This window comes from Salmo trutta, chromosome 33, assembly GCF_901001165.1.
Source record: "Salmo trutta chromosome 33, fSalTru1.1, whole genome shotgun sequence".
In the NCBI taxonomy this organism is placed as follows: Eukaryota; Metazoa; Chordata; class Actinopteri; order Salmoniformes; family Salmonidae; genus Salmo; species Salmo trutta.
In genome coordinates this window covers 14,059,240-14,072,337 of record NC_042989.1, presented here as the reverse complement: position 1 = coordinate 14,072,337, position 13,098 = coordinate 14,059,240, and the positions used below count along the sequence as shown (strand labels likewise).

The 13,098-nt window shown below is 50.2% G+C and overlaps 1 protein-coding gene across 6 annotated transcripts in view; it reads right to left on the bottom strand.

Annotated features, from left to right (window-relative positions):
* Positions 1-7,298: 7,298 nt before the first annotated feature.
* Positions 7,299-13,098, bottom strand: part of LOC115172431 (homeobox protein Meis2) — a 76,792-nt gene continuing 70,992 nt past the window's right edge. For 4 of the 6 annotated variants that reach the window (XM_029729871.1, XM_029729866.1, XM_029729867.1 and 1 more), the window contains one exon: positions 7,832-7,912. In XM_029729871.1, coding sequence (XP_029585731.1) covers positions 7,832-7,912 — 81 coding nt within the window. Of the gene's footprint in view, positions 7,913-13,098 lie in introns of all 6 variants that reach the window. The other 2 variants (XM_029729865.1, XM_029729870.1) reach the window with 1 other exon arrangement.

The following is a 13,098-nucleotide window of genomic DNA, read 5'->3' as shown; positions in this document are numbered from 1 at the left end:
TAGAAGAATAAAAGAGCCAAAATGAGATGTACAAAGACATTCTCTCTCTCTCTCTCTCCCCTCTCTCTCTCTCTCTCTATCCCTCTCTCTCTCTATCCCTCTCTTTCCCTCCCTCTCTCTTTCCCGCTCTCTTTCCCTCTCTCTCTCTCTCTCTCTCTCTCCCTCTCTCTCTCTCTATCCCTCTCTCTCTCTATCCCTCTCTCTCCCTCCCTCTCTCTTTCACGCTCTCTTTCCCTCTCTCTCTCTCTCTCTCTCTCCCTCTCTCCTTCCCCCTCCCTCCCTCCCTCCCTCCCTCGCCCTCTCCCTCGCCCTCTCTCTCTCTCGCCCTCTCTCTCGCCCTCTCTCTCGCCCTCTCTCTCGCCCTCTCTCTCTCTCTCGCCCTCTCTCTTTCTCTCGCCCTCTCTCTCGCCCTCTCTCTCGCCCTCTCTCTCTCTCGCCCTCTCTCTTTCTCTCGCCCTCCCTCCTGCCTTGTCTGGCTTCTTGTAGCATGTTGACCCCAACTCTGGAAAGGCTTGACTTGGTTACGGGAAAATAACTAAAAAAGGTCTTCATTTTCTATGATCAGCTGAGTGTGCCAGCTTTTCTTAAGGAGCCAACTGTTTTTCAGAACTCCCCTCTCACACGGAGGTGGGTACCTCTCTCGCCCCATGACCATGGCGTTGGGTGCGCACCTTGCCAGCCTATGACCCAATGTGGTCCTTCATGCCCAGACAAGTGGACAGGGTCTTGTTAATCTCACCCAACCATCATGGCTGGCACTGCCACCCATTACACACATGGGCAGACACACTGCCACACACATTCATCAGCTGTGACAGCACTTACTGTATGCATGTTACGCTAATATCGGAGTGTGAGAACCAGTAAATGGATGTGTGTGTGTGTGCGTGCGTGTGTGTGTGTGTGTGTGTGTGTGTGTGTGTGTGTGTGTGTGTGTGTGTGTGTGTGTGTGACTGAGTGACTGAGCTAGACATTAGTCTCTCATTCAGTCGCACTTAGCGAAACGATTAACCAACTAAAACTGCAACACAGAGGGATTCTGTTCTGGCAATAAGCAAAAATATGTTTTTCTCCTCCAAACATGGAAAATGGTTTAACTAAAGTGGGATTAATATTACAGCCAGATCAAATTATCCTGAAGAGAGGGGGCTGTTGGTGGGGGGGGGGTTGTTGTTGGTGGGAGTGAGGCACTTGGGATCTGACAACAGAGTCAATTCTGCTAATTAACTGCCAATTAGTGGTCCCTAAATGAGAGGGATCATGGTGCCCGTGTTGGCAGAGCCCGGCAAGCACACACATGCACAAACACACACACATACACATGTGCGCGCACACACACACACACACACACACACACACACACACACACACACACACACACACACACACACACACACACACACACACACACACACACACACACACAGTGGCAAGAAAAAGTATGTGAACCCTTTGGAATTACCTGGATTCCTGTATAAATTGGTCATCAAATTTGATCTGATCTTCATCAAAGTCACAACAATAGACAAACACAGTGTGCTCAAACTAATAACACACAAATTATTGTATTTTTCTTGTCTATATTGAATACATCACTTAAACATTCACAGTGTAGGTTGGAAACAGTATGTGAACCCCTAGGCTAATGACTTTTCCAAAAGCTAATTGGAGTCAGGAGTCAGCTAACCTGGAGTCCAATCAATGAGATGAGATTGGAGATGTTGGTTAGAGCGGCCCTGCCCTATAAAAAACACTCACAAAATGTGATGTGAACCATGCATCTAACAAAAGAGATCTCAGAAGACCTAAGATTAAGAATTGTTGACTTGCATAAAGCTGGAAAGGGTTACAAAAGTATCTCTAAAAGCCTTGATGTTCATCAGTCCACGGTAAAACAAATTGTCTATAAATGGAGCAAGTTCAGCACTGTTGCTACTCTCCCTAGGAGTGGCAGTCCTGCAAAGATGACTGCAAGAGCACAGCGCAGAATGCTCAATGAGGTTAAGAAGAATCCTAGTGTCAGCTAAAGACTTACAGAAGTCTCTGGAACATGCTAACATCTCTGTTGACGAGTCTACGATACGTAAAACACTAAACAAGAATGATGTTCATGGGAGGACACCACAGAAGAAGCCACTGCTGTTAAAAAAAACCATTGCTGCACATCTGAAGTTTGCAAAAGTGCACCTAGATATTCCACAGCGATACTGGCAAAATATTCTGTGGACAGATGAAGCTACAGTTGAGTTGTTTGGAAGGAACACACAACACTATGTGTGGAAAAAAATAGGCATAGCACACCAACATCAACCTCATCCCAACTGTAAAGTATGGTGGAGGAGCATCATGGTTTGGGGCTGCTCTGCTGCCTCAGGGCCTGGACAGCTTGCTATCATCGCCAGAAAAATGAATTCCCAAGTTTATCAAGACATTTTGCAGGAGATGTTAGCTATCTGTCCGCCAATTGAAGCTCAACAGAAGTTGGGTGATGCAACAGGACAACAACCCAAAACACAGAAGTAAATCAACAACAGAAGAAAATACGCCTTCTGGAGTGGCCCAGTCAGAGTTAAGACCTCAACCCGATTGAGAAGCTGTGGCATGATCTCAAAGGAGGAGTTCACACCAGACATCCCCAGAATATTGCTGAACTGAAACAGTTTTGTAAAGAGGAATGGTCCAAAGTTCCTCCTGACCGGTCTGATCTGCAACTACAGAAAACTTTGGTTGAGGTTATTGCTGCCAAAGGAGGGTCAACCAGTTATTAAATCCAAGGGTTCACATACTTTTCTCCACCCTACACTGTGAATGTTTACACGGTGTGTTAAATAAAGACATGAAAACGTCGAATTGTTCGTGTGTTATTGGTTTAAGCAGACTGTGTTTGTCTACTGTTGTGACCTAGATGAAGATCAGATCAAATTTTATGACCAATTTATGCAGAAATCCAGGTATTTCCAAAGGTTTCACATACTTTTTCTTTCCATTGTAGATAGACAGATATAGACATCCCCCGGCTGCTACAACCTCCTGCAGTATATTTAGGAGTCCAGGGGACAAACAGAGAGAAAGAGAGAGGGAGAGAGGGTGGAAAGGAACTCAAATGCCTCTGTGTAAAACTCTAAAATGCTTAGATGAGTGAGAAGATATAAAAACACAAAACGAGGTTGGGCCAATTTCAAATTTTTACATTACATTTGGAAAATATTAGTTATTATTTAGCATTTCATGACAGCTCCTCATGCCAAGTCGGAGGGTCATAAAAAATCCTACAAATCATAAAAAGCACTATTTCTAAGTGTCTCCCTGGGCTTTCTCAAGGGGGAGGAAAAAGCTGCAGTAAGTGAAGTAACAAAAGCTAGCCTTCGTCTTTTTTTTACCTACCCAGACACCACTATAGACACATGTTGTGTATCTAGTTATCCACACCACTAATAAGATGTTGCATGTGAATCTATAGCGGTATATGCTTCTCTACTGTGAGTCCAAGTCTGAGGGAGGGAGGGAGGGAGGGATAGCATGCTGAGAAGGGAGTTCCACTGCAGTCAGGCTATATGCTAGCTAACACACTAATTACGGCAGGCTGATCTACAGCGAGCAGTATGGGAGAACAAATAGAGAAACTTTACTGATTGGCTGGATGGACAAAATAAACAGTGAGGCACAGTCCAAGACTGTGACATCACAAGGAGTAGATGAGGTGATTTGGAATTTGGACTTTCGAGGGGTGCAGACAGACCCCTGAGTCCCCCCCTCTATCACCTCAGCTGTGCCTCTCCCTCTACCGTCTATGGATCCTGTCTAGCCTGACTATCTCCCACGTTGGCATCAATGGGTACTTGGCGCCATGGTCTGGAGGATATCCATCCCCTTATCATGTGACCTGTGTTCTGACAGAGGCCAAAGGTCGCCCCTGTGTCTTAATAACTCACTCATTGTATTCCTTTCTGCCGCTAATTAGAGCCTCTCCCTCTGTGTGTGTTTTCCCTAGTGCCGATCCCCAGTGAGGAGGTGGATAGGTAACAATAGAGTGTGGCTCAGTGCCCTCTTTATTGTTATTAGTGCTCCAGTGCTATGACATTCAGTCATTATGGCCTCAGAGCCTCTGTCTGTCTGTCTGTCTGTCTGTCTGTCTGTCTGTCTGTCTGTCTGTCTGTCTGTCTGCCTGCCTGCCTGCCTGCCTGCCTGCCTGCCTGTCTGTCTGTCTGTCTGTCTGTCTGTCTGTCTGTCTGTCTGTCTGTCTGTCTGCCTGTCTGCCTGCCTGCCTGCCTGCCTGCCTGCCTGCCTGCCTGCCTGCCTGTCTGTCTGTCCGACTGCCTGGTCTGCCTGCATGGTCTGTCTGTCTGTCTGTCTGTCTGTCTGTCTGTCTGTCTGTCTGTCTGTCTAGCCTGCCTGTCTGTCTGTCTGTCTGTCTGTCTGTCCGACTGCCTGGTCTGCCTGCATGGTCTGTCTGTCTGTCTGTCTGTCTGTCTGTCTGTCTGTCTGTCTGTCTGTCTCTCTCTCTCTCTCTCTCTCTCTCTGTCTCTCTCTCTGTGTCATGGAAATGGCCAACTGCCTGCCTGCCTGCCTGTGAGATGAGGGAATAATGAGGGGACGATTTCCTTCCTTTTTTAGGCGCTGTTGCTCTCCTCGGTCGTCTGTCATCGGACTCATCTCTCAGGGCTGCGTAATAACCCTGTGTGTGTGTGTGCGTGCGTGTGTGTGTGTGTATGTAGGAGTAAATAATGAATGGTGTGTTGATGGTAGTGAGCGGGGGCATGTCGTGCTGGGCCTGATGCTGAGACATGAAAGGATCCGGTCAGGCCCCATTTAGCCCAGACTGATAGAATAACACAGAGCTGCTGCATTCTGCTCACAATGACAACTGCAGCTGGATTCTACATTCTGGATCCTTGCCTCCAGTCCCCGCGCTGTTCCAAGGCATCTCTACCTGAGCCAAGGAAGGCCTGCTGATTTACCTCCTCTGCTAGGTGGAACCTCTAGTCACAACCCTCACCCTCCTTTTCAATCTCAAACGAATGTTTCAATGTTTTCCGACCACTGTTAGGGTGACGCTAATCTCCACACTGTAAGCAGAGCAAACAAGACGCTAACTAATGGTGAACTTATGTCCCCCACCACACTCTACACACAGTGTCTACTCTACACACACAGAGGGTGCAGTGTCACTCTAGCTATTAACACACACAAGGCCAGTGTTTGAGGAACAATTTACCCTGCCTCCTCCTCCTCCATTGCAAATCAGTGCAGTGATAAAGTGTACTTTAACCTGCACTGTTTGTTCCATATTAGCAACACTTTGCTAATGGGGTGTGAGCTGTATAAGCCAACAGGTGAGGTTGCAGCTTACAGTGACACTTATTAGCTACTCGCTAGCACTCAGCATATAGCTTTTAGCCTATTAGCTTTCAAGGCTAACACGTTGTAAGGCCTTGTCTTTCTAGGTAAGGGACTTGGAAAATAACCAAGGGAATACTCCACAGCTGCAATAGTCCTTCGGGGGGTAATACAGGTGAGGTGAGGGGCAGGTAAGTGTGCTGGGGGGAGGTTGGTGGAGGGCTTGGCAGGGTGAAAGGGAGAGAGAGGGAGATGCGCCGTCCGTTGACACTACACAGAGCACCCTTGTGCCCTCCTCGGGCCGCGATTGTGCCGGTGGACAAAGCCGTGATTCAGGACATCCTCCCCCAAGGGGGAGAGCTGGAAACTGAAGACGGTGGCCGTCCCTCTCGCTCTCTCTCTCTCTCTCTCTCTCCCGCTCTCTCTTTTCCCTCCCTCCGTCTATCTCTCTGTCGCGGGCCAATAACCCGGCAGCGCCCCAAATCAAAGGAAAGCAGCACACAATGCACTCCCTCGGCCAGCCAGGAATTTCAGAGGCATTTTTATTTCTGGCCCCATCAACAGGAATTTCATAAGGCTGAAATATCCTCTATCATATCCTGGGTGGAGGCATGGCCCATCTCTCAGGGCCCTGGACCCGGGAGGAGACGACAGCAGACCAAAGAGAGAGGGGCCGGGTCCCAAACAAAGGGCCATTTAACTCTACCTCACCACACCGCCATGCCTGGTTATAAAAAAAAAAGAAATCTCATTTCATCCTGTCTATGGCTCATCTTTCGTGCACCGTTAAACACCAAATAACACGGTGCTGGCTCCCAACGGCTCTCCCTGCCCCCCTCTATCCCACAACGCCACCAGAGACACCAGAGGCATGCCACCAGAAGCCACTATAAGCCTCTCTAATGACTTTAATTGTGAAAACAGATTCCTGGTGTGTTTTTGTTAGCTAGCGCTAATGTATAAGTGAAACTAAGGCTCGGGCCATGGGATCTGGCTCACGGTGCGTCTGGGCTGGCTCTGGCTGGGAGACTGGGCTCGTGACGATGCATCCCGCCGAGACACATTTTCAGCCTGTTTATAAACAGATCGGCTGCATTTCTCTCTGATTCTATCTCTCTCTGTCTCTGTCGCTATTCCTCTCTCGCTCTCAGTCTCTCTCCTCAGTCTCTCTCTCTCGCTCTCTCTCATTCCTCTCAGGTTAGTAGACTATTTCTGCATTAATCACCATGACACAGGCAAGGCAACTCAATTTTCTGCTCCTGTAGGTAAGGTGCGTGGCGTCCCGAAACAGCGGCACGACGAGGCATGAAACAGGCAAGCGGGGGCTAATCTTTGGTTACTGGTGTAATTGAAATGCTATCCACACTGTAGGGTGCATTAAAGTCTGATAACAGCGGTTCCTGTGGCCAATTTAAGTAGCTTGACTTCCCTCTGCTAAAAAAAAGGAGAGAGAGAGAGGGAAGGGAAAAAAATGGTCTGACAGATAAGGCAGACAACCGAGCTAATTCTCCAGGCATGTTTCTCATTGTGATCCCGGATAAATTAGGAAAAAAATGAATCAAGGAACAGAAAAAAATCAATTGACCCTCGGGTGTCTTGTCAGGCTGTGAGTGTGATAAACCTAAAAGCTTGGTTAATGTCGGCCTGCCTGTACCCAACAGATAGAGCACTTTGTAAATGAACCCGCTTTGATAAATATATTAAGGAAAGCTGTGAATAAAAGGCAGAGACTTCTCATTTGTAAATAGAACCCTCGCTACATGGAATTAAAATGATAAAATGAGGTTCCATGTAATTAAGTTTGTGTAAGACCTGAAATCCGTGCAAATACCTTCCCAGAATTCTGAAAGGAAGCTGTCAGTTCAATTAATCTGAACATCACCCCGAGAATGTGCTGAACAAAATTAAGCCGTAGATAAAACCTGGGCTAGTATTTGGATAAGTAATTCCTGTATCATTTCTTTGCTTCTGTGATCATTTTATTTAATCCACCACCCCCAGTTATGTGCTAAGCCATCTACAAAGAGACTGCTGGCCAGGCCACCGAAACCTTAATCCACCATATAGCATGTGTAAAAAGGGGAGGGGGCGGCTGGTGGGTTTTGCTTGTGTGGCGGTGGTGGTGGTACTGGTAGTAGATGAAGGGGAGGTAAGGTGGGGGGTGCCATATGATCTCTCCTTTTTGCTTTAACCATATCCAAGTGAAAACATGTATATAAACAGCAGAGACCGGTGACTTCGTGCTAAACACTTTGCTGATAAAGCAGCAACATCCTGATACCTTGCATCCAGGGATGCCACAGAGACAGAGTGTGTGTTCGGTGAGTGTGTGTGTGTTTTTGTGTGTGTGTGTTTGAGATGAGGTGTGGTAGGAGGGGGGGACTGTACATAAACGGTTTTCACACTTTAGGAGTCTTAGCCGTCTTGGCTGCCGGGTGAAAATGAAAGGCAGAGCGATGCTGGTGGCAGAGATAGGAGGACGTGAAGACTTGACTCACCAGTTGTTTACTTGTAAGATGGTCAGGCCTGTGTCTTGGGCTAGCTGCTTTTTCTGTTCTTCAGAAGGGTACGGGTGCTACAAGAGAAAGACAGAGAGATAGACCAGATGAGTTTCTTTGTTCAAAGAGATAAACATAAATCTTCCCGTATCACACACAGAGAGAGTGAGAGCCGTGGCTGAGGGACGGATGTTGCAGCTCCCAGTCATGACTATGTATTGCACTGTGTGTGTTGTGGTATAACATGTATTGTGTAGGTGAAGACTATACCTCCCATGGCCTACAACTAACCCCGCCCTTCCTAATGTATAGACATGACATACAAAGCATAAACATGACTGCCCATACATGAACACACACACACACACACACACACACACACAAACACACACACACTGCGCAAATCAGTGCAAACCTGTCAAGAGGTGGTCGAACAAGTTTGTCAAAACTGCCAACTGCGATAACCCTCCTTCCTCATTCCATCCAACACACACACTGACAAGCCTTCAAACACACCATCCAACATGCACAGCCTCTCTCCCCCTCAGTCTCCAGTGTCTGAGACTCCCGTTTGTAATACAATATAGAAAATGAGTGTGTGAAGATTTGCATTGAATCCATTTATTTCCTTGAATGTCTGAAGGGAAAACATGGTACTCTGGTTTCATAGAGAGGCCAGTGCAGCGCTGAGAGGAACAGAATGATAGGAAATGTCTCTCCTCTCTCTCGCTCTCTATCTCAACACCTTTACCTGCAAATGGAATTCCCAGAGTGGAGCTGTAATGATACTATTTGTGTCAGCTTCAATATAGCAAACATGATACGATATAAATGGCAGACCTTGGGCCTGTTGTGTGTGTACACTGCTGTAGCTGCTATGAAGCATGACAAAACAACAGTGATCGCTGGTGACAGATGTCTTTAAGGGACAGATTAGGGGGAAGTGTACACGCAAACGCAACAAACGAGTCGCTATGCGTTTCATTCAGCCGCTCCGCACACACACGACACACATACATGTGTGGATGGCATGCACACACAAACACACAACAGACACGGGTTTAAAAGGTGACATCTTAATCCTACTCATCCATCGACCTTTACCCTCTCCCACCCCTCCTCCCTCCTTTACCCTCTCCCACCCCTCCTCCCTCCTTTACCCTCTCCCACCCCCTCCTCCCTCCTTTACCCTCTGTCCCCCCCTCCTCCTCCTTTACCCTCTCCCACCCCTCCTCCCTCCTTTACCCTCTGTCACCCTCCTCCCTCCTTTAACCCTCTGTCCACCCCTCCTCCTCCTTTACCCTCTGTCACCCTCCTCCCTCCTTTACCCTCTGTCACCCCTCCTCCCTCCTTTACCCTCTGTCACCCCTCCTCCCTCTTTACCTCTCCCACCCCTCCTCCCACCTTTACCCTCTGTCACCCTCCTCCCTCCTTTACCCTCTCCCACCCCTCCTCCCTCCTTTACCCTCTCCCACCCCCCCTCCTCCCTCCTTACCCTCTCCCACCCCTCCTCCCTCCTTTACCCTCTGTCACCCCTCCTCCCTCCTTACCCTCTGTCACCCCTCCTCCCTCCTTTACCCTCTCCCACCCCTCCTCCCTCCTTTACCCTCTCCCACCCCTCCTCCCTCCTTTACCCTCTCCCACCCCTCCTCCCTCGTTTACCCTCTCCCACCCCTCCTCCCTCCTTTACCCTCTGTCACCCCTCCTCCCTCCTTTACCCTCTGTCACCCCTCCTCCCTCCTTTACCCTCTGTCACCCCTCCTCCCTCCTTTACCCTCTGTCACCCCTCCTCCCTCCTTTACCCTCTCCCACCCCTCCTCCCTCCTTTACCCTCTGTCACCCCTCCTCCCTCGTTTACCCTCTCCCACCCCTCCTCCCTTCTTTACCCTCTGTCACCCCTCCTCCCTCCTTTACCCTCTCCCACCCCTCCTCCCTCCTTTACCCTCTGTCACCCCTCCTCCCTCCTTTACCCTCTGTCACCCTCCTCCCTCCTTTACCCTCTGTCACCCTCCTCCCTCCTTTACCCTCTGTCACCCCACTCCCTCCTTTACCCTCTGTCACCCTCCTCCCTCGTTTTCTCTCTCCCACCCCTCCTCCCTCCTTTACCCTCTGTCACCCCTCCTCCCTCCTTTACCCTCTGTCACCCCTCCTCCCTCCTTTACCCTCTGCCAACCCTCCTCCCTCGTTTACCCTCTGCCATCTCTCCTCCCTCGTTTACCCTCTGTCACCCTCCTCCCTCGTTTACCCTCTGTCACCCCTCCTCCCTCGTTTACCCTCTGTCACCCCTCCTCCCTCCTTTAGCCTCTGTCACCCCTCCTCCTCCTTTACCCTCTGTCCCCCCTCCTCCCTCGTTTACCCTCTGTCACCCTCCTCCCTCCTTTACCCTCTGTCACCTCTCCTCCCTCCTTTACCCTCTCCCACCCCTCCTCCCTCCTTTACCCTCTCCCACCCCTCCTCCCTCATTTACCCTCTGTCACCTCTCCTCCCTCCTTTACCCTCTGTCACCCCTCCTCCCTCCTTTACCCTCTGCCAACACTCCTCCCTCGTTTACCCTCTGCCATCTCTCCTCCCTCGTTTACCCTCTGTCACCCTCTTCCCTCGTTTACCCTCTGTCACCCCTCCTCCCTCCTTTAGCCTCTGTCACCTCTCCTCCCTCGTTTACCCTCTGTCACCCCCATCCCTCGTTTACCCTCTGTCACCCCTCCTCCCTCGTTTACCCTCTGTCACCCCTCCTCCCTCCTTTAGCCTCTGTCACCCCTCCTCCCTCATTTACCCTCTGTCACCCCTCCTCCCTCCTTTACCCTCTGTCTCCCCTCCTCCCTCGTTTACCCTCTGTCACCCTCCTCCCTCGTTTACCCTCTGTCACCCTCCTCCCTCCTTTACCCTCTGTCACCCCTCCTCCCTCCTTTACCCTCTGTCACCCCTCCTCCCTCATTTACCCTCTGTCACCTCTCCTCCCTCCTTTACCCTCTCCCACCCCTCCTCCCTCCTTTACCCTCTCCCCCCTCCTCCCTCATTTACCCTCTGTCACCCTCCTCCCTCCTTTACCCTCTCCCACCCCTCCTCCCTCATTTACCCTCTGTCACCCTCCTCCTCCCTCCTTTACCCTCTGTCACCCCTCCTCCCTCCTTTACCCTCTGTCACCCCTCCTCCCTCGTTTACCCTCTCCCACCCCTCCTCCCTTCTTTACCCTCTGCCACCCCTCCTCCCTCCTTTACCCTCTCCCACCATCCTCCCTCCTTTACCCTCTCCCACCCCTCCTCCCTCCTTTACCCTCTCCCACCCCTCCTCCCTCCTTTACCGTCTGTCACCCCTCCTCCCTCCTTTACCCTCTGTCACCCCTCCTCCCTCCCTTTACCCTCTGTCACCCCTCCTCCCTCCTTTACCCTCTGTCACCCCTCCTCCCTCCTTTACCCTCTGTCACCCCTCCTCCCTCCTTTACCCTCTGTCACCCCTCCTCCCTCCTTTACCCTCTGTCACCCCTCCTCCCTCCTTTACCCTCTGTCACCCCTCCTCCCTCCTTTACCCTCTGTCACCCCTCATCCCTCCTTTACCCTCTCCCACCCCTCCTCCCTCGTTTACCCTCTGCCATCTCTCCTCCCTCGTTTACCCTCTGCCATCTCTCCTCCCTCGTTTACCCTCTGCCACCCCTCCTCCCTCCTTTACCCTCTCCCACCACTCCTCCCTCGTTTACCCTCTGCCATCTCTCCTCCCTCGTTTACCCTCTGTCACCCTCCTCCCTCGTTTACCCTCTGTCACCCCTCCTCCCTCGTTTACCCTCTGTCACCCCTCCTCCCTCCTTTACCCTCTGTCCCCCCTCCTCCCTCCTTTACCCTCTGTCACCCCTCCTCCCTCGTTTACCCTCTGTCACCCTCCTCCCTCCTTTACCCTCTGTCACCCCTCCTCCCTCATTTACCCTCTGTCACCTCTCCTCCCTCCTTTACCCTCTCCCACCCCTCCTCCCTCCTTTACCGTCTGTCACCCCTCCTCCCTCCTTTACCCTCTCCCACCCCTCCTCCCTCCTTTACCCTCTGTCACCCCTCCTCCCTCGTTTACCCTCTGTCACCCCTCCTCCCTCCTTTACCCTCTGTCACCCCTCCTCCCTCCTTTACCCTCTGTCACCCCCTCCTCCCTCCTTTACCCTCTGTCACCACCCCTCCTCCCTCCTTTACCCTCTGTCACCCCTCCTCCCTCCTTTACCCTCTGTCACCCCTCCTCCCTCGTTTACCCTCTGTCACCCCTCCTCCCTCCTTTACCCTCTGTCACCCCTCCTCCCTCCTTTACCCTCTGTCACCCTCCTCCCTCCTTTACCCTCTGTCACCCCTCCTCCCTCCTTTACCCTCTGCCAACAACCTTTACTTTGTTTCTTGTTTCAGTTTTTCACCAGACCAATGCAGGGTATGCATATGATAGTAACTTCTAGCAATGTCATTTTGGCCCTATACTTTTCAATATAAAATAACTTCAAAAGATAATCATTGCTCCATTTTCTCATTTACAGCTACAAGAATAGATATAATATAACTTGTTCTATCCTATCAGTAGAACAAACAGTAGAACATTTCTTCAGGTAACAATGCCTGTCTCAATGTGCCCTTTTTAATTAAATGAAAGAAGAAAAAAACATTTTAGGAATGTGCTCAATTAATAACAAACAAGGCTGGGATTGGACAAATAATGAATCAAGGCTGCAAGGAGGATTAATCTGATTTCTACTTGTGTATGCAGTCCCTTTTAATATGCTAAAATCATTAACAAAGAAAGATGATAATGCTTACATAGAAATACATTGTTTGATTGCCAGGTGCTGACATTTTCTTGGCTGAGGCAGACAGGTTTTTTCTGTGTGTGTGTGTGTGTGTGTGTGTGTGTGTCTCCACCTTTATGAGCGTGTGTTTGGCTTTTCTCTTCTCATCCCTGCACAACAACATGTAATAAGACTAGGGACCTTTCCTCCCTCTCCCTCCACTCACAGCTTCCCTGGCTTTTTCACATTAGCAATGACCACGGCCACCATCAAAACCCACACAAACACTCTGACATGAACACACACACACACACACACACACACACACACACACACACACACACACACACACACACACACACACACACACACACACACACACACACACACACACACACACACACACACTAATGGGGAGCGGAGGTGAGGGGAGAGGAGCAGACAGGGCCAGATTGGAAATGGGAGTGGGTCATTTACATTGCATTAAGGCTTCCTCGGCCTCTCGGGCTCAGACCC